The sequence below is a fragment of the Euprymna scolopes genome, chromosome 20, assembly GCF_053919585.1.
Source record: "Euprymna scolopes isolate OS-2025 chromosome 20, ASM5391958v1, whole genome shotgun sequence".
NCBI classification, from domain to species: domain Eukaryota; kingdom Metazoa; phylum Mollusca; class Cephalopoda; order Sepiida; family Sepiolidae; genus Euprymna; species Euprymna scolopes.
Window position 1 is genome coordinate 86,387,109 of NC_136501.1, and position 23,266 is coordinate 86,410,374.

Sequence of the window (23,266 nt, forward strand, 5' to 3'; positions counted from 1 at the left end):
GATGTTATTGCATTTTTGTTTAATTAATCATGACTTTTTCTTTATATTTTTTTTTTTAATTTATATATAAAATAACTCCTGAAATTGATTGTTAATTTTATGGTGCATGTTTAATTCATGGTTAAAATATTTGTTTTGACTTCTATCTTCAATGAAAGAAATTTTACGAAAAAAATCAAATCGTTTTCAAAATTCCCTTAATTGTATTTCAACTTTTTCACTGTACTAAAGTTTTTTGCTACACAAAAACTTTTGATTATATAATGGTATATTTAAAAACAACAATTCCACGGGAATCGGAATCAAAATCGTACTTGGTATCGGAATCGTTAATCGACATTTTCCTGGAATCGGAAAAAATTTAGGAGTCGTCCCAACACTAGTTATTACTACTACTTAATCAAAAAAGTAGACTTTGTTTTCCTTTTTGAATACAAAGGTTTGTACTTGTACTTTTATTTATACTAAAAAACAGAAATGGTGACTTGTATTTTAAAAATTAATTCTGTAATTTTCACCTAATACTTTAATTAAAAGATGTTATTTGAAAATTATAATTTAGGACGCTAAATGCGTACATAGCCAAAAAAAAAGAAGCTTTTTTCCCCCCTTTTTGACTACAAAGTGTCGTACTTGTTTTAAGTTATTTTTGCAGAATAGGCACCTGTCTTTTACAAAATTATGTACTTTCACGTAACACTTTAATAAAAGTATGGTAAACCCAAGTTAAATTTTAATTTTATAAAGTTGACTAAAAATACATTACACATCATTAGCAGTATTATCATTGCTATTTTTATGGGTTATTTTGTTGTTGTTGTTGGTGGTGGTGATGATGAATTGCTATTATTGTTATTAATAGTACAGTTTATATTTTCTGCCATTCATATTTTTTTTTATAATATTGTGATTTTATCATTAGAAATAGTATCCTTGTTAGTATTCTTTTGGGTTCAATAATTTCTATTATTTTTTTAATATTTTCTGCATTACTGTAACAATTTTTTTTTCTTACTGTTATTACTATCGGTATTATCATTGTTATTTGTTATATTTTTCCATATTACTATTATCATTAACATTTTTAAACTTTTTTAGTCAATGGGACAATATCGTAGTAATTGTTAGTAGTGGAAATTTGATAAATTGGATTACTTAAGGGAACGGCTCATTAAGAACTTGTTTATGTTGGACTTGAAGACGATCATATTGTAGTTTGCTGGAAGCAAGGAAATGAAAGAGTTCCACAGGTGTGCAGTTCTTAGAAAGAAGCTTTGTTACGTTTAGGTTAAGGCACAGATAAAGCATGGGGGATGTTATTGATAGTGTTTTCAGCTAGATGAGTGTTTTTCATGAAAGTCAGGCTGGGGGGCATAGATTGGAGCTCGGACGAGCACTTGCGATGAAAATAATAATAAAGCATAGACAGGCTCGCAATGTCTCTTCTGTGGGAAAGAGGTTGCAGGGAAGAAAGAGAAAAGGGCATCCCCCAACTAGGCTACAAAGTCTGTTTTGAACTCTGTCAAGGCAGGATAACGTGCTTCTAGCAGCTCCTGCCCAGATGTGGCAACAGTACTTCATCCTTGGACATACTTTACTCATACAGGTAGAGAATTGCATCGGCAGTGAGATATGTACTGGAGCGATAGAATGATCCAACCATTTTTCCAGTGATCTTGGCAATGGATATGATGTACATGTTCCATTTCAGATCAAGAGTAAAGATCAGAACTAGAAGCTTGTCTAAATACGGAGCCTTGCCAAGAGCCATTCATTTCAATTGTTACCTGGCGGGGTTCAGAGTGTTGATGATGTAAAAATAGAAGCTTGGTTTTTTAAATGCATTAACGTTAACCAGCCTTTCTTTCCACGTGCTCATGATTAGAGGAGAGAGAATCAGAGAGAACTTTGTCATTTACAGCCTTTGAAGTGTTACCATAGATGGTAGTCGTCAGCATAAATGTCTATGAATGATCTTTGGATGTGATATTGGAGATCATTGATGTAGATCAGGAAGAGAGTTGGGCCCAGGATGGGCCCCTGAGGGACTCCACCATTAATATTGTGAGCTTCTGATTCTTCCCAATCAACTACTACTCTTATGAACCTTATCAGAGAGAAATGATTTAATAATTGTGAAGACCTTTCCAGCTATACCATAGCTGGAGGTCTTATGAAGTAGACCTTTATGCCACACTTTACCAAGGGCCTTTGATATGTCTAGAAAGGAAGCCTCCATTGAGATTCACTAATCCTATGAGATATAACTGTGAGCACATCTGCTGCAGATCTAACAGAACAGAAACCATATTGCATGTCACTGAGGAGGTTATTTTTGTTGATTACTTCTCTTAAACAGATTCCAGCAACTTAAGACACATAGGAGAGACACATTACTGAGACTGAAATGACTAATCACCCAAATTTTTAAATACAGGACATACTGATGAGGTTTCCTGGGTGTTGGGAAGCAGTTCTCCTTAAGACAATGCTTAAACAGTTTTGTAAGTATGGGGGCTAGTTCTGGTTGAAGCTTCCTTAGCAATATAATGGAATGCCGTCAGGGCCAGTTGCATTACTGGAATCAAGGTTTTTGATTAGCTTGACAACATCACGCATAGATATTTGCATGTCGCATAATGTGTTTTCAGATACGGGGGGGTTGCCAGCCTTGATTGCATAGAGTAGAATTAGCTGCAAAGTTCTTGGCAAAGAGTTTGGCTTTAGATCCATGGTTGGGGTAGAACACACGCTTTTGTTCAGGACCCTGTTTATTATTGGCTATGGTTGGCTGTTAAGATTTTGCTGGAATTTTTTAGAGGGTATGAAACGGTCTACACCTACAATTAACCATTCCATCAGGTGTGATAATATAGAGGACATGTTCTTTTTAAATATAGAATGCAGGGGTAGCTCTGATATAAGTGTACGGAAGCTATCCCAGTCAGCCATAGAGTATCGATATACTGTATGACGGAGAGGTATGTCTGATGACTTATTACATTTCATTTTTATCTTAATTGAGACAACTGAGTGGTTGGAAGATCTCGGTGAAAACAGAATGGAGGATGAACATAGCTTGGGGCAAGTTGTGAGAAAAAGGACTAGGAGACTTGCATACTGATCATCAGTGTCGGGCATATGGATGGGTTTGTGAACAATGTAAGATCATAAGCAATTGAGAAATCATGACAGAACCTCCTTTCATCATCTGTTTTGTTTAATTGGGCTAACCATTTCACATTGAGAACATTGAAGTCTCCACAGATGTGAATGTTAGCCGAAGGATGAGCAGACAGGATGTGGTAAATTTTCTCAGATATGCTCTTAAAGATAGGAACTCCGCTGTTGTGGGGGGAATAAAGGGCAAATATAAACGCAATGTTGTAAGCAAGTGCAACCCGGAAACACATATAGGGTAATTTAGGGTATTCTTTGAAGATGTACCTACCACATGGAAAGCCACCTCTAATGTAGGCACATATTCCATGCCCGTGGCGATCTTGGGAGTTAGATTTTGATGTTAAGTTAGGATATCCTTTAATTACGAACTCATCCAGAGAAATAGTCAGTCCAATGCCAGTTTCGCTTAGGAATAATAGGTTTACTTTGGTTTTCTGTAATTGAGTTTCAACCTCTGAAAGATTGGAATGTAGACCCCTGATGTTGGAGAAAGAGACATGGTAGTGGGGGTCTACGTTGGAGTTCTGGGTTTAATTGTGTATTCTTTCTAGAGACTTTTCATGATGGAGTTTTTGGATTTGTGGAACAGGTCGACAGACTTGGGTAGAGCAGGGCAGAGAAGGGAAGTAAAGGAGAAAAAGAAACTAAGAAATATTGTTTTTGTAGCCCATGATAAGGTAAAGCTGTAACAATTACCCACTAATGTGGCATAGAGAAGCACCACCAGAAACTAATGTATGGCCCAGAATCCATTCACCAAATGGTAATACAACAGCCCCAGTACTTTACATCTGCTGATGGATTAACCACCTAGGAGGTGATTCTGAGGTTCGGGTCCCTAATTATTAGTCGGTTAATATCAACCTAAATAAAACTTAACTCCAACACCCTTATTAGTAACATGGCCACAAGGATAGAAATAGAAAATGAAAATTTCCGACATCTCAGGTGAGTGCACATGTAAAAATACTGCCAACCTAGAATACAGCTTTTTCTTCTCTTTTTGTCAGAAAAATCACTCATTCTAAATGAAGACTTGATGGACAAATCAAGAGAATTGAGTTATCGCAGCTGCTGGTAATGCTTCCACAATGCATTGTCTACTCTCCCTTAGAAAAAAATAAAAAAAATAAGTATTCTACTTAATATAAGCTCAATTGACATGTTTAGGGAAATTTATGGCAATAGATTCCCCTCTCACTAACTGAAGAAAAAAGGACTCTGTTGGCAAAGTTTATGTATGTAATTCTGGTGACAACTTGGCTGTTTTCCTTGTGTCATTCCTGACATGATTTGAATGGAAATTGCTTGATTCAGCTCTGTGTTCAATAAGATTTTTAAAAAAGTCGTAATATGCATTGTTTGCTGAGTTCGACTCTAGCGTATCATTTTTATAGATATTAAGTGTTGGGTCATTTTATGTTATATTTTAAATCGGCATATGAGTAAAATGGATACGTTCGTTGGACCAGAATCTATTATACATTTGATAAAACACAATGAAATAAAATACAAATTAAAAAGCGAAACCAATATAATTAATATTAACATTTGCATCTAATGAAAATAAATATCACAAATTCACTTCTTACTATGATTAATATTATTGCACCCCATGACAAAAGAGGAATTGGACTCGGTAATTCACTCCCGTTTCTTTGCACTTTTCTCAATAACCATGCCTTTGATTTTTTAAAAATTTTACAAACATTAGTCGTGGTGAAAGTAAATTTTTCACTCATGGAGGAGGACCTCGCATATTTGGCTTGTTACTATTAGTGATCATATTAAAATTTGTTCTTGATCTTCGTATAAATATGGCTTTGGCTTTGGCTTCTTTTTGCCTCCTCAATTTAAAGTTATTTTTTTAAATTGACGTGAACACTAGAAGTTTTCAATTAAAAGTCAAATATGAACAGGTAAAATTATAGAGGAATAAAAGGCCAATCAAATGAGGTATAGGTTGTTTAAACAGTCAAATTAAATTTAGCTTAAATTTGCAGTTTAAAAAAAAAAATTACAAGTGCGAACTTTCTTTTTGCCAACACTGTATATATATATTTTAGTTCATTTAAAAATCTTCCATAAAGCAGTGAAAAATAATGAGGACCATTTAACTATATTGTAGTTTCTTTTTCTTGTCATCTTTGTGTGGTTTTGTTAGATTTCAGGAGTAGAATTGTGCTAGTCTGGTGGAGTATCCAGCTTAGTGTTACTTTTGGAAGGTGCACCATTCCTTGTACTGTCTAGTATGTAACCGTGTTGCAGAGACTTAAGATGTGCTTCAAATAGTATGCTATTTTAAATATTAGGTCATGGTTTACTTTCAAGTAAGAAGTATCCTCATCTCAGGGTGTTTTGACAAAACCGGAAATACTTGAGGATGACGTCTATTAGGCATTCAAACCAGGATTGTGAAGTCGGAAGACATATGGTCTAATTTCGCCTCCTAGGATTCGAAAATTACGACTCCTTATATTAAAATCTTTCAATGTTCAGATTGTTGATTTTTAGAGAGATTAAATGACTGTTAGCATTCTTAAAGTCTAACTCCGTCCATAACCCTTGATTCTGCAACTCTGATTCAAACTTTCTTTGTTCTATATAAATTTAAGAACTAAAGACAAGTTCTAGAAGGCTATCTAAAAACTAAAATGACTACTCTGCATCCTGGGTAAAACTCTCATCCATATCATTTTAATTTAACTGATAAAACCAAATGATCATGAAAGCTTGAGGTGTTCAATTACTACTGTTTACGTTGCATTCTTTGTATTCGCTAGCAATTTATTTCAATTATTGCTGCTCATTCTTACTGCAACATATCTATACACCACGTTCTCCTTTTGAGATGTCTTCACTGGTTTGATCACATTCTTTGTCATCGTACAAATGATTTCATCTACAAAGCCATTGAACCAGTCTCTCCTCACAGTTTAAAAAAAAAAAGTGTGAAAGCCAGCTGTAAACATGACTTGGAATATCAAGCTGATCCTGGATTCTTGCCGCTGGCTCTGTGATTGGCTAACACTCATATCTACTATTACAGTGGACTGTTGCACGGGGTCAGCATTCTTTTGAGAGGAAGTAAATTTTCTGGATGGAGATGGCCCAACCGCTCCAGAGTGAATGCTAAAACAAGTACAAGTATGGGCAATACTGGATAGGCACAGCTAGTCTATTTCTAAAAATGTGTAAATGCATTCTCTCAAATTATTATGATGATAAAATTTTTTCTTTTTTTTTTTCAAATTGTTATGATGATGGTTTAAATTTGTTTCAAATTGTTATGATGATGGTTTAAATTTGTTTCAATTTGTTATGATGATGGTTTAAATTTGTTTCAATTTGTTCTTTCAGATTTTGAGTATGGATGAAGAGAAGATGTGGTATAAAGCAGAACAATATGGATTGGAAGGCTACATTCCTTACAACTATATAGAATTGAAACCGCATCCGTAAGTATACGTTCTTATCTAAAACCTACGTAAACAGAAAGCAAATGGAGTACTGTTGCAACATCTGAAGGTGTGCCACTCAGTGCATTTGTTTTTACCTTGATAAAGTACTAAATCAACTTCATAATCTAGTGGAGATTAATCTCTGCTGGTTTTGTACAGCTCCTTTCTCAAGTTGCTTGTCTTTTTCTGCTCTATAATAGAATTATAAGTAGGTTGAGAGATAACTAATTTATGTACAAGAAATGTAAGGCAAGCGAGATGGATGAGAACTCTGATGTGGAGAAATTGTATTTGAGGTTGTTCAGAAGTTTTGTTTCCTTTATGATGTTAATGATATCAAGGGAACAAAACTTAACAAAAATAGGGAAGATCTAGAACTGGTGTGATAGCAATGGTTAGGAGGGGATAGAGTAAGTTTGGAGAACTTCTGTCATTACTATGGCTATGACAACAGAATATTCTTTTGACTCTCGAGTATATATCCAACACAGACAGTTAATCAACTGATAACCACATCACTTCAATCGAGAACCACTTCATACTATATAAAAGCATATAAGATATCAACGGATACACACTCAAGACTCAAAACAATGAAAAGAATATGCTGTTGTCCTAACCCTAGTAATTATGCAATATATGTATAATGTGAGTTTTAAAATCACCCTAGATTTGATGCATTCAAGGGCATATTAAATCTGGACAGTATAGGGAGATTTATGCAGAACAGGAGACTTTGTTGATTTGATCACATTGAAAGAATGAATGAGAGTAAACCTAATTCTGGATAAAGTATGGGAAGCTAGCTTAATAATAGCTTTAGATATTTTTAAAGTCTATGATTAATGTGATTACTGTCTGGAACCTGTATTATTCCTGATCTTCATAAACCAAGTTATTAATTTAGGCTTGAAATGACCTAATTCTAAAGTTGATTAATAAACTTCATTATATCAACATTATTGAGTCTTCATTATTATCAACCATAAATTTATATTGATATTATTGATGAAATTGAGTTGAGATAATTTAAAATAATTTTTGAACCATATAATAATGAAAAGATGTTATCTTTCCAATCATCGATTTTTTTTATTTTTATTTTTTTTTTTTTTTTATTCCCCATTTTCAGCTTGTATTTGAACATGTTTGATTGTCCATAACAACTATCCAATTATTTTAGTCTATTTTTTCTGCATTCAACAGCTATGATTGAGTAACCTATTCTTTATTGGCAACAGACTTGATCTTGTACCAGATCTCTGATTCCTCTGAAGAGCTGCCTCTTGCTGTTACATTCTTGTGCACCGCAGAGATGTCTGTTGCCGTTGAAAACAATTTGATCAAAATCTTAATTTCAGAGTTAGCTCCAATTAATTGCAATCCTCTTTCCAGTGTCATTTCATTTCTTAATTTGATTTAAAATTGTTTTATTTATTTTTATATATATATATAATATATATATATAAACACACACACACCATACTTCATTGAATGCATCTTTTGTAAGGTAGTGCTTTTTAAAGAGTAGCTATAGACTTTCTTCAATACTCAAGTTTGAAGATCATAAAAACATTTTTTAATGCATCTGAGTGGAGAAATAAAATGATTGAATATTCAAGCAAACAAACTTCGAAACAAGAAATGCATGAGAATGTAAATATTTTGGAATGTTTACACAAAGAACTTTTTTCTTTTTTTTTTTTTTTTTTATTTACTTCCTGCAAAATGATGACCTACCACATTGCAATCAGGTATTGTCCAAAACTAGAATCATTGACATGGTGGCTTCAAGAATTGAACAAATGGTGAGAGCATGAATTGAAAGAAAGAGTTGTAATTCTGTAAATTTGACTCAGAAAAATCTATCCCTAAGTCAATTTTCTATAAATTATGTTTTTGTCCACTGTATATGGTGATATCAGTAAACAAGGACACACAAAACTTTTATATTTTATGTCACTATTTCTTTCATATTTGTAAAATTAAATCTATATAATAAAGTAAAGCTAGTCAGTTTGTTGACTTTTCACTCTAACAAATCAATATTTGATTCTAACTAGCCTATTTCTCTTATTGAACATTGATAAGAAACTGGAGCCGTTTAAAATGTTGATTTACTTCCTGCAATTCATAACCAACACATGGCAACTACATGATGTCTAAAACTAGAAACGTTGGCTTCAGGAATTGAACAAATGGTGATGGTATTATTTGGTAAAAGTGAAAGTTGTAATTATCCAAATTTACACAGAAATATCTGTCTCAATGCCGTATAAATTTAAAAAAAAAAAAGTCTCCCCTTTTATATTATTTTAAGTAACTATTTCTTTCATATTTGTTAATTTAAATCTATATAATAAAGTAAAGCCAGTCAATTTGTTGATTTTTGTCATTGATAGGTTTCATTCTAACAAATCAATATTTGATTCTAACTAATCAATTATCAAATTTCCACTACTAACGATGACTACAACATGTTCCCTTTGGCCACTGACCATTAACCCTTATCCTTGAGTGGCCTTCGGGCTTTGATAACTGCTGACTCCTTTGTAAAAAAAAAAAAAAAAAAAAAAAAAAAAAAAAACTAGCCATTTTCTTTTATTGACTGTTGATCCATTTTAATAACAGTAAAATGTAATTAGTTCATTTCTTCCAGTCAAATTTTTTTCTTTTTGTATTGTTTAAAAAAGAAAGAGTAACTGTGTATTCATCCATTAATAAACTTGCTTCCTTTTGTTTGGAAGAAAAAATTTAGAAAACAGCATAGTTAAAAAAAAAAAAAAAAAAAAATACAACAGATTGCAAGTAAAAAACCAAGACTAGTCAACACAAAGTAGTTAATGTTATTTACATTTGACAATTTATTTGTGGGAAAGTTCATGATTAGACTTTAATTTTCATATGAAATATAAACAATTATATGCCAGTTAACAGAATTTCAAATCCCCAAAGTGTCAGAAGCTTAAAAAGTATATAGTGTTTATTTTGCATGAATGGGTGGGTGTTTTTGCATCATTAAGTGAACATGTTTTAATTAAAAAAAAATTTTTTAAATAATTTTTATTTGGTTAATATTTTCTTACACATTATCAATGCAAGCATAAAAATGATTCTATTTTTATGTGCAATTAGACATCAATGTTCAAGAAAAGAAAAAAAAAAATTAAAATTGAGGTTCACTTTACTATATAAATTTAACAAAAAATGATCACCCATTTAACAGAATAAACCATTTTTTCAATTTCCAAAATGGCTGCCAGTTTTTAACTACTAGCAAACTTCAGATGTTTGTCTCAAAATGAAAATACCTTTCTTTAAACTCAACCATTAAGTTTGTTAAACTTAATGTTAATGTTGAGTTTAAAGAAAGGTATCTTATTTTTATTTTATTTTTTAAAAATATGTGACAGTAGGGAGAAAAATCTAAAATATACTTTTTAAAAAATTTTTTAATTATGAATTTACGATTATTTAGGAAATACAAAAAGCTTGGTTACTCGTTCTGAGCTACATCGTGTGCAAAGAACAAAACTTTGTAGCTTAATAAGTCTTGCACTGACTGTCAAGCTCCGGCCTTTGTCACCTGCCAGTGTTACATCCTTGTGCTTATTTTACAAGTACTTCAGTAACACATGCCCTGCTGAGCCCTCTTAATATAGATGCAAGCCACTTGAGTAATAACCAAATCCCATGCCTTATCTGTAAAAGTTCCGAGATGCTGGAAAATTTTCTACTCTAATAGCTTTTCTCTTGCTGCTTGCCTTTGGAATGCCCTCCCTATTCCCTGTTTCCTTGACATGCAATAATATGTGAACAAAGGTCTTGTTGCCCATTTTCTCACTTGCGTTACAGTCTATAAATCTAGCCCCTATCACAGTAACCTCATATATTCAGTAGCAATATGCTTTGTTTGCGTTTGACAAAAAAAAAAAAAAACAACCCTGTTGATCAATAACGCTTTTCAGTCAGATTAAGTGATTATCTCCACTCTTATATAAAAGTCACTTTGTGTGTTAGTTCCTCATAGGTTCCAAAATGGCTGAGCCTTTCTTTTGCAAATTTCACACAAAGCTAATTTATATATCTGGCAGTGTTCTTAGATGTTTTTTTTTATTTTTCTGTTGGCAAAATGAGACAAAGGGTAAATATATTTACCTCTTGTTTTTATTAGTTTTTGAGAGACTTTACTCCCCCCCCCCCCAAAAAAAAACAAACAAAAAACAAACACACGCACAAAGAAAGGCAACACGATTTCCTTATTTAACTGTATTGCAAAGTTACATAAAAGATCACTTTTTTTAATGTAAAGGATATCCGTCTCGGAAAAAACTTTGGATGAAATAAAAATAAAAATTGCTCCAGTCAGAATAATTTCCACTTTGACTGGAGAATAATCAGATACTGCATTTGGAATTATTTTACTGAAAGGACATAATACAATTTTAGCAAATTAGGCACAAGATCCTCAAACATGTGAGAAGTAAAGAGGAGGCTTGATGCTCATTCTTTATTCTACTCTTAAATGAATGTATTAACAGTCACTACAATACCGCATTTACTCTATGGTGCCACCATACTTAAAATATCCCAAATTATTATTTAAATTTAATAAATGTGTGTGTGTATGTGAAATGCATGTGCTCATTACCTAGGTTTATCATCTATATTCCTTTTGACAAAGGAGTTGATGCTGTCTGGCTGTCCTTACGCTAAGTCTCCAAGTGATCATGATTGTGGAGATTGGCTGTGTTCATTTGCTACTGTTTATGGTCTTAACCTGCCTGAATCAGCCAAGACGGTTTGCCTTTATTAGGACATAAAGTGATATATCCTGGTTGGATACAACTTCGTAGTCTTCAAATTCAATGTAAACAAATTCTACCCAATTTACGCCATTAACGATTACTACACTACCAACTTACATTCATTAACCTTTATCCTTGCGTAGCTTTCAGGCCTTGATAAGTGGTGATTCCCAAGTAATATATATATGTGGGTAATTCCACATCAAATCCTCCAGAAATTTAGGAGTCTGACACCCATGTCTAGATTTTGTTTCAACTTGCATCACAGATGGACAGCATAAAAACTAAGAAATTTTGAAAATTTCAACACAACTCAAAACAGTTAACGATTTAGAGCAATTTCCACATGCCTTTATAATCCGGTGATAATCACCAAATAATGCAGAAACAAAAGGCAAAGAAAGAATTTGTTGTACAACATATTAAAAGAAATATAGTCAAGATTTAACCAGTTGTTGTGATTCAGTAGGCAAAATTGACCTACTCATTGGAACGCAGTGTAGTTCTACATAATTTTGAGTATATTAGACCAAAGTGCCATTGTGTACAGGACATTTTAAAAATTGTAATGCTTCGTCATTTTACAGTGGATGGTGTTAACAGCCCCAAATTTTTATCTTATGCAGTTACTAATTACCAACAGTGCTTACTTCATCTATGTAAAACTTATTCTCAGTTAAAATTGATGAGAATAAACTATGTAGATAATGTTGTCCTATGTTGGTTTTTGTTCTGAAGTCTGTTTAATTGTAAATATTTGATTACTGTGAAATTGTTTTATCTTTTAACTTTTACTTTCCAAATCTCATTTCAATATGAATTTTATGTAAATTCAGGTAGTCTCCCAACTTCATCTAGCATACCAAAAGTACTTGTTTCTGCCAATAGGGTATTTTTGAATCCTTGGAAAAAAGACTTAACTTTGAACAGAAACTGTGAGTGAATAAAAGAACTTTTTATCGTTTTTGATCCAAAAGTATTTCATAGTGTCTGCATGAATATCTAAGAAGAAAAAAAAACATGTACCATCTTTGCCACATAATTTTTTTATATTCATATTGGAACATATGCAAAACATTTTAAAAAATCACTAAGCAAATCTGATTTTTGGATTCCTTGAGCCCAAATCCTTATCTGAGTGAATTTTCAGGATCACGCATGTTCTAAAATAAAAATATTCAAGAAAATGTAATTATTTAAATGTCGTCTGGGTGACATCTTTGGTGATGTATACAAAATGAAAAATGCTCTAAATCAGCAACCGCTTGAAGTTATGTGCTAAAATTTTCAGAATTTCTTAGTTTTTATGTGGTTTCAACAACATCTGAGGATATGGGTGTCAACCCCGGGATGATTTGACATCAAATTATCCTTATATATGACTAGTCTGGGTGCCCAGCATTGCCCCGGTGTTTGTAGGTGTGTTGAGCAAAAAAAATTAAAAAGTTGTAGTAGGCAGGCAGGCTCGAACTCATGATGCGAAGGTGGAAAAAAAAGTGGAGGTGTGTGTAAGGGTGTTGGTTGAGCAAAAAAAATTGTGAGTGCGAAAAAAAAAGGTGGTAGTAGGCAGGCAGGCTCTAACCCATACTGCGAAGGACGAAAAGAAAGTGAAAAAAAAAAAAAGTGACGTGTTAGCTGTTGCGCCCATCGCCAAACCTGAAGTGACGTAGGTTTAAATTAAGGCTAGACAATCGAAAAGAGGCAATGACTTTCGAAAATATCAGCGAAAAAAGTGACCCCTCTCTTTAGAAAAGTGCCCTATTGAGGGTGAAGGAATTAATGTTTTTGGCCAATTTTTGTTGTCCGAAAGTTCGAGGTTTAAAATGATACTGGTTTTGTCACATTCCGGCGACTCTGTCAGAAGTTTTATATATATATATATATATATATATATAAAGAGAGAGAGAGGAACAAACAAGTTACGTGTTCAACGTTTCATCTTTATTGCAAGACTTCCTTTGGATAAATGTAATTAAGAAAAACAAAACGCCAGTACAAATATTTAAAAAAATATTGTTGATGTAATGAAATTACAGATCTTGTTCCATTTCAGAAACGAAAAAAGTTGTTGGAAATTCAAAAAAAAAAAACATTTCATTACATCAAAAATATACTTTCAAATATTGGTACGAGTGTTTTTTTTTATTTCATTCATCCAGAAAAAGTCTCACAATAAAGACGAAACGTTGATGAACACATAACTTGGTTTGTTCCTTTGTTATCTCTATTTCGTCGGAATACTATTTCCATTATTCTTATCCATAATATAAAGGGCAAAAATCTGTTCAAATGTATGTATACCTAAAGCTGCTGACAGATTCGTCGGAATGTGACAAAACCAGTATATATATATATATATATATATATATATATATATGAGAGAGAATAACAGTATAGTTACATTCCAAGATCTAAATATTTATTTTTCATGCAAAACAGCTTCTCCAGCATGTTAAAATTTTGGTACGTTTTTACAGATGTTTTGTTATGCAAAAACAAAGTTATTACTATGTCAATACTATCTCTTTTCATGCATATACTCTTCAAAAAAAAAGAAAAAGAAATTCTGTGTTTCGATAGAAAAAAATGCATGATTTTTCAAGAAAACAAGTTAATAACAAGCTCAACATTGTGTGTTTGTTCCCAGCAGCCATCTTTGTTCATACTGTAAAGCTAGGCATATGTATATGCTCTGTTGATATAATTAACATACATTGATCTTCTAAACAAAAAGGATTGCTATACACAAAGCGTGAAATATAATTGAAAAAACATATTTTGACAAAACAATGCACACACACATATTAAGTTGGTGCAAAAATAATGCCGTTTTTTTGATGTTCAACTTTAAAAGATCATAACTCCTTTTGTAATAAACTTTATTAATCGAAATAAGAACCATTAGAATCGACACATTTTTGCCAACAAGAAACAAGTTTATTTATCCCATTAGCATAGAAATCCGGAGTTCTGGAAGCGATTAAGTCATTGAAGGCCGATTTGGCACCATCTCGGCTTTTAAAGCATTTTTCACTCGAGTTTATTGAGATGCTTGAAAAAGTGATAATTAGTGGGCGAGAGGTCTGGTGAATATGGCGGATGGACAGTCTTGTAGCCCAATTTGTTCAGCTTCCGCAGGGTCAATTGAGCAACATGCGGGCGAGCATTGTCATGGAGGAGAATTGGTCCCTTCATATTGACCAATCTTAGGCACATACGTTGAAGCTTCTGGTGCATTTTGTCAATTTGTCGCCAGTACTTTTCCGCCATAATCATTTCGCCCGGATTCAAGAACCTGTGATGGATGAGACCGGCTGCAGACCACCAAACAGTTGCCATAACCTTTTTTTTGTGTGTGTGTGCAATTTCGGCTTTGGAAATTGTTGTGGAGCTTCTCTGGCATCCAACCACTGTGCCTAACATCGCTGGTTGTTGTAAAGGATCCACTTCTCATCACATGTTACAATCAGCTCAAGAAATGGGTCGTTTTTGGTGCGGAGATGATTCCTGAAAACGACCATTTTTTTTATCATCATTCAATTCATGCGGCACTTATTTATCCAACTTTTTGACTTCTCTATTTGCTTTAAATGGCGAACGACTGTTCAGTGGTTGACCTCGTGTTTAATAGCAACTTCTCATGCGAGGATTGGCTTCAGTTAAGTCTTTCAAATGTTCGTTATCAACCACAATTGGCTGGCCACGACCGTATTCATCTTCGAGGCTCTCATCACGATTGAGAAATTTTTTGAACCACCCTTGTGCCACACATTTGTTAGTGGTTCCTGGACCGAACACATCATTGATATCACAAACTGCAGCTTTTCGGCCTAGTTTGAACTGGAACATGAAAATCATGCAGATTTGAATTTTGTCCATGCTGTCGAAAAGCCTGCAAAAAAAATGGAGAGATTGAGAAGGGTAATGAATAACATGATTCAATAGAGCGAAAAACATGCTTGAAAATGATATGACATGGCAATATATATCAATGAATTAATTCAGAAATCGTATGTAAATATAACATGTGAGAAAATGATATTCTTTTTGCACCAACCTAAAATATATATATATATATGCACACACACATACAATTTTAAAGTAGAGAGTGGGACAACAAAAGCAAGTTAGTAAGACTTTCCTGACTCTTCCTAAAAAAAAAGTAGATTTGTTTTCCACTTAGTTTAGAAACAAAAACAAGTTGAGCTCTAAATGGGAGTGGTACTTAAATGGGAGGATGTGATATAGATATGAGGTTCGGGAGTAGATGCTGTCTACAACATGAACAGTTTGGGAGGTCAAGTGAGCATTGTGGAAGAATTAGAAAATAAAAAAAGTTGGGACAAAACACTTACTACACTTTGATCCTAGCATGAAGATCTTCCAGGATGTTTGTCTGCTGTAATATTAATTTCAGAGTTCTTAAAATTTACCATGGGCAAATATTAAACATACCTACTCAGCAGTGCATGTATTTTGTTTTGGGAATAATTTCATTAGATTTTTTTTTTTTATTCTGGTTTTCTCCTAAAAAAAAAAAAAAAAAAAAAAAAAAAAAGGATCAAAATAACATACATGAAACATTGTGAAACTTAAAAATTTAAATCAAGAAATCTCCAAATTAAAACCTTGAATATTTTACATTTATATTATTACATGTTTGCATGGAAAGTAATCTAATAAACTTCTGATCTCAAATTTGAAGTATTAAATTATTTGTTTTTGTTCAGCTGTAAATGATAATTGCAGAATGCCACACTATTTTAAAATGAGAAAAGAAAACTTTAAAATAATAAAATTTGTAAATTGCATAACATTGTTGTGTAATTGTCAAAAAGTAATCGTTTTGAAATCATTGTTTGAAATTTATGTATAAACAAAAATCCAAATTAAATATAAGTAAAACCTAATTTCGTAAATCTTTTATCATACTGGGAGATTTGGGTCCTTCACTCTTTAGTAGAATTGTTTTTTTTTTTGTTTTTTTTTTTTCCAGAAAAAAGAAAAAACAAACTATTTCCATTTAAATCACTCAAGCTTCTCATATAAGGTCTGTTTTTTTTTTGTGTTTTTTTTTGTTTTTTTTTTTCTTATATCGAAATCCTTAATAATTTTGGCATGAAAACTATGACTTCAAATGGGACGGAGGGAATAGATTATCTCCTCAAAGAATGACTTCCTGTTCATTTCCCTCATGTACGCACTCAATGACTTTCATTTGATTTTTATTATCTTAGTTGAATCTGATTGAACATGTTTAGGGAAAAGTATTTTTATGTGTTGTCCACTCTCTCCACACACGCACATGGCGCGTGGTCCCCAGGTTGAGAATTGTATGTCTATTTTAGCTTTCATTGTCATTGGCTATTCACATCCCCTACTAAAGATGAGTTAATCAACAGGATGTTGGCCTTGATTTTAATGTACAATATTCACTCACTATCAAAGTTTCACATTTCCTTCAACAATAGGTTCAGTGCTGTCTGGCTGTCATTATGATCATGATTGTGATAATTGACATTTGTCACCATTTATGATCTTACTTGATGTTTTTTTTTCTTTCCATGTTTTTTTCCCCATGTTTTCTTAGGGTGGCCATTTCTTTTTGCTGTCCAATCTCAGCACTTTACAAGTGCTGATATACCCTTTGCGTCTTTAAACATGTCCGAATAATGACATCAAGTTTTGAGATGACAGATTTCTCAAGTAGAATACCTGATAGAATATTCTAGATTTGATCTGGCTTTACCTTGCATATTCAATTTATAATTATTCTGTCATTCTCTCCCAACTCTCATTGCCATAGAACATCACACTATCATAGATTTTACCCCTAATAATTGGAATGGCTAATAATGAAATGATTAACTGAACCATAATGCATTGTAAATAAAAATATGATAGTCTACTCCTTCACTGAATTTTTGGTTCAGCCGCAGCATACTTTTGGTAGATTTTGTTTGCAATGTACAATTTAACAAAAGAATAAAATGGCTGATTTGTGTATGGCTTAACTGAAATACATTATGATGAAATTTAATTTCATAATTGTCATATGAGGACACCTTTACCTCTTAAAATATGAAGAAATTACAATTTTTTACACAAAATAATTTAAGTAATGAAACATAATTAATAAATATAATGAAAATATTTATTAATATAATCAAATATTATAGTAAAATAATGATAGTTGAAATATTATATAGTAAAATGAAATATAAAATATAATACAAAAACAAATATTGATAATATATAAATTAAAATATCTAAGATAACATAAATAATATTGTTTTATTATTAGAAAATGAAAATATCCTTTTAAGCATTTCTAGAGACTTTTAAAATATAAGTGAAAAAGTATTCTTTTTTCGTTGGTTCCAGAAGGTTCCTGGAACATTCTCTAGCGATTACTATAAATAGAAGTATATGCGTTTGTAAAACTAGTTATTGATTCGTACACCAAATGAAAGACGTAAACTTGGAGCGACCTTATTGCTAAAATCAATTAAATCTGGCCACTAACGGGAAAGGAAAGAAACTTGGTCCTAAAAAGCACACTGAAATCAAGCCTAAATAAACCACTCTTCAAACAAACCATGGCATCATATTGGTAAATATAGATTTTCCTGAATTTTGATATTGACCAAAGTAAATATATCTGTGAATGTTAAGTATTTTTAACTTATGGTAATTGCTAGAACAAAAACATTTTTTTTTATCCTCCCTTAGATAATTTTGTTTACTGTAAAATAGTTTTCATTACTTTTACTTTTCTTTACTATAAACTTATTTTCTTTTTAACTCCATTCTCTGTTTTCTTTGCACTTAAAAAAAAAAAAAAATTATTTAATAATGTATATGTTGCAGTGAATACCTCTAGACACAACAAAAATGTAACGTAATGAAATTAATGTGAAGGAGGTTTGAGAGTTACTCACTGATTGTTCACTTGGTGATGTCTTTGTATGCAAGTTTCTTTGTTTACCTGGATCGCAGTCACTAGAAGTCTAATTGAAAATAGCGGGAAAGATGTTTCTCACTCCAAAGGCTAATTTTCTATCCCCCATGTAAAAAATCTGTAAACAGAATCCTGTGTAATTATAAACCGAAACGGTGATTGTATTAGAAAACACGAATAATGAATTGATGAGCTGTAATTTTGTAACTTAATATGAAAATTAGAACAGCCTAGTATATATTTTGTAACTTAATATGCAAATTAAAACAGCCTAGTATGTATTTTGTAACTTAATATGCCAATTAGAACAACCTAATATGTATTTTGTAACTTAATATGCCAATTAGAACAGCCTAGTATGTATTTTGTAACTTAATATGCAAATTAAAACAGCCTAGTATATATTTTGTAACTTAATATGCCAATTAAAACAGCCTAGTATGTATTTTGTAACTTAATATGCAAATTAAAACAGCCTAGTATATATTTTGTAACTTAATATGCCAATTAGAACAGCCTAGTATGTATTTTGTAACTTAATATGCCAATTAAAACAGCCTAGTATATATTTTGTAACTTAATATGCCAATTAAAACAGCGTAGTATGAATACCACATTATCATGCTCATTTGATGTAGGCAGCTTGTTCTGTTTCAACAAATTCTGAACATGAAAAAAATATTTCCGAAAGTCATAGGAACTGTGTTTTCTGTTTGTGTTAGACACATGAAGAATAAAACTGTTGTTGTTGAGATGTTGATGACTTTATAAATACGTGAGATCATGCATTTGTGTGTACGTTTACCACGTGGAGTAATCAACCGTTTGTTGTCGATATCTAAATCTGATGCTGGTTGCAGTGTCAATCATGTAATCTGTTATTGATGCAACAAAAACATTCTCCTTTCAAATAAAACGACAATTTCATTTTAAAATAGTTAAAAATGTTTTATTTTGAGAAATGTTACATTGATAGTAGTTTTCATTCTATTGAACAACAGGCTTGTAAATCAAGATGAACACATCTTCCAATCGAACTCAACCCATTAGTTTAGAGCCCATCTGTCTTTGAGGACTGCAAAAATCTAACTGCTCTTCTGCAGTAATATCACTTGGACCACACAGAGAATCAGCTTTTAATCTATAGATATAAAAAAACAAGTGATCATGAGGTTAATCATCTGACATGAACATTAATTTTGGAAAATCTCAAGAAGTTCATAATCACATGATGGAATCTTATATCCAAGAAGACATTATTTTAATGATCAGCCCATTTCTTGAATGATCTCTCTTGTCTTAAAATATTTCTCCGACCGTAAGCATGCATTGCAACTATGCATCCCATTAAACATGCTTCCTTGTGCATGTTTAATGATGTTTATCAACTCTGTTATTAGATGTCGAAGCTTCAATAGATCCAAGTCTAGGTAAGCATGGCATTCAGAGTATGGCAGGTGTCTGGCAGAGGATATTTGCTTGATTGTGGTGTGATAAATTTTGGGAGGAGTTTGACTCTTAAGAATGCTAGCAGTTAAAGTTGCATTTTTTATTGTTGACCATCTTAACTTAATCTTCTGGACGACACCAGGTAGATGTAGGTTTAATATAAAAGCAACTTCTAGAGTTATAATCAGGATTCGATTCTGGGGTTCGGGAAGGAGTGAGTCACTCTCTCAACAACAGCACGTTTCTGCCCTCTTCTTTTCCAATCGACCACACCTGGCCTTTCGCCACCAATGTCACACCGCACAATACGAACGTCAGCAATACGAAATTCTTTTCAAGAGAAGATGTTTACGACTCTTTTCTCTCTGCTCTCCCAGGGAATTTTTCCCAGCTTTTATATCCTATCTACAAAAAAAAAAGGAAGAGATAGAAAAAAAAATAGCTTCTCCCATCATGCTCTGTCTTCCCAAGATGCCGTTCGTGTATACAAATGCCGTCCTTTCCTTCTTCTTTCCCAAAGAGCGATGCAGATACGGCCGGTACGTTTCTTTTTTTTTTTTTTTTTTCTTTTCTAACCATATACCCCACACAACTAAATGTTGTTTGTAGTATTTAGATAATTTTCTATAATTCGTAATTCTGTGCGAATGAGTCTGGAAATTGTGAGAGAAAAGAAAATGAATCAACTGGGAAAACAAAAAAATTGCTAAAACAGTCCTTAAAAAAAAATTAAAGCAAATTGTTGGAAGTTGTTAAAATTATACAAAGAAAAACTGATCTTTCTCTGAAGAGTTAAGTCTAAATATGTGAAGACTTTAAAATATGGAGTCAGATATTTTGATATCTTTGGAGCTGGATACTTTAGAATCCCAGAAATCAGTCAGACCTTATACTTTTCAAAACCACAACCCTTATTCCACATCTCTGAATAGTTTCCAAGATAACGTTTCCAAACAGATGATGCAAATTCTAAGTTTGGTTGAACCCAACCTATGTACAATTTTTAGTCAGTTGCTAGACGCTTAAGCTTTGTATAAAAACTTGGATTTTTTTTTTTTTTTAATAAAATAAATTTGTATTTCAGTTTCTCAGCTTGCAGAACACACTAACATATTTTTTACTAAATGGTAACAGATGTTGTTATTGTCAAATCTGTGTAAACAATTTAAAACTGAGAACACCGTTTCACATGGGTGAGTGAGTAAATCACACGCACACAAACTCATTGTGGTTAGTCCGACAACAATGCTCCAGTCCTTGCAACACTTATTTTTAACATTTCTTTTTTAGTCAACTGGACTTAATTAAAATTTGACTGTTGCCGCCAAAAATTACTGATTGTTGTAAACAATCTACAGGTAACAATATTAACGTTGAAGCCTGGCAGTATGACACCATGATTAGTGTAACATGCTGACTGACAATATAGCATTTCTTTGAAATGCTTTTAGATGACATCTCGTGCATGAGGCCTGGTAGCACCATTTTAGCACAGTCTATTATTGAGAAGTATATTTTTCTAAAGTAATAGACATAAAAACATAAAATTGCACTAATAAGGTTTTAAACCCAAATTATTAATTGTCATTTAGTGTCTTTTCCACATAAGATGTGGGTTGCTTGCTGTTCATAACGATAGTAATTTTCTCTGTGAAATTCTGTCATTTACATTGGTTTCATGTTTTCAGTGTCGTTGCTTGAGGTTAAGCTTTGAATTACTCTAAATCTGACTTTTCATTTTTAATTTTCAGTTGAGATCTATTTATCCAACCACTAGAGCTTCGTTGAATATGTTTACACCACTGCAGGTGGTTGCAATACCAAGCTGACTCCAGTCTTGGTAATATCCGCTTCAATAGCAGGAAGTCAGAATTATCTTTCGTCAAGACACACACTACAAATCCACTGAATCATAGCCTTGTTATCACTGTACATCCCCAAGAAGACCTAATTTGTGCAAGTTCAGCTGGTGGCCATATATTATCTTCTTTTTATATCATCAAAGCATCTATATATATTAAAGGCAAAATGGGCACGTGTTTTTGTATATCCGCGAAAGGCTTTTTCCATTGGGGTTCTCACGTCAGATCATAATGTCTCAGATTTGTAAACGGACATTGTCTCTATCATTTTTTTTTAAATCTATTTTTTATTTGATAGAGTTTTAAAAAATTCCCTCGTTTCGAGTGCCTTTTTTCGTATAAAGTGAAACTGAACGCAAATGACAGTTTGACAGCCTGTGGTGTCTGCGCTTGCACTGCACCAAAATGAGACTAGTTCTCGGTCAATGGAGGGAGAAACCTTTCTATACTGAGAAAATTTCATTTTTAAGCAAATTTTGTTTTCATGGGAAAACAAGTACCGGCAGAAAGCGCCAAGCTTACCTGGCCCTCAGCCAGTTTTAAAAGCAATGTTCATTTCTTAATTACCAACTCATTGAATTCAATATTCTCTTTGACCTAATGGTTAGCGAGACTAATTACCCTACGTTTTCGAGTTTGATCCCACCTTGTGCCAATATCCTCAACCCGAGCAACGCCGAGTACCCCCGCTAGTGTGCTTATATAAGTTTCACATTTCTTTAGTCTTTGCATTATCAATGACATCTTTATAAACTACATTGGTTGAAGAGACATGGAAGTACTGCATTGTATGGTCCTCTTGTCCACATTTACAGATAGTTGGGCCAGTTTTGTAGCTCTATTTTGCTATAGCAGCTTTTCGTCACGATTGAGCATTCTCCAGTGAACCTATGATGATTCTAAGCCAGGGTGCATTTTAGTTGCATTGTTTTATGCACTAGAGACAAGGTAATGCTGCATCGTATGGTTCTTATAAAACAAAAATTTCTTTATAGTCTTTGGATTATCATTTAATGCTGCAAGATTTTTTAAGCTGCATTCGTTTAATAAAGGACAGAAAGGCAATCTTCTTTGCATCTACAAGATGTTGAGTTAGTTTTGTATTCTCATTCCGCTAAAGCAGATTTTGATCATCCCATTCCTGTTCTCGGGTGGTTGAAGGTTTTCCACTAAACTTACTATGCTTCTGAGCCAAAAGCAAGGCTTTAATGTACGAGATAAAAAATATTTTATATTCAGAAAGTTTAAGGAAGTTTCTTGTTTTCATAATCTCCTAGGGATGACTTTCATCCAGATCTTAAATGAATAAAATATCTGATCGGTTATTGAAAAAAATGTTCAGATCCATCTAATGCTCTTGAAAATACATTACTTCTAATGCAATCTTCTACTTGTATAAAAATCTGATGCATCCTAAGATGGAGAATTGCTGCCACATCTGGGAAGGTGTTGATCAAATCATTCTTTCTCATCTTGACTTGCAATCTATAGAAAAATGATTTAGTCTGTTCTCTACAGAATGTTTCTCACAGAAGAAACATT

General features: G+C 32.8%; 1 protein-coding gene across 1 annotated transcript in view; it reads left to right on the plus strand.

The window, feature by feature from the left end:
* Window positions 1-23,266, plus strand: part of LOC145241523 (growth factor receptor-bound protein 2-like) — a 138,589-nt gene that overhangs the window by 87,837 nt on the left and 27,486 nt on the right. Inside the window, exon 2 of the mRNA XM_080104566.1 lies at window positions 6,544-6,641. Coding sequence (XP_079960692.1) covers window positions 6,544-6,641 — 98 coding nt within the window. The remainder of the gene's footprint in view (window positions 1-6,543; window positions 6,642-23,266) is intronic.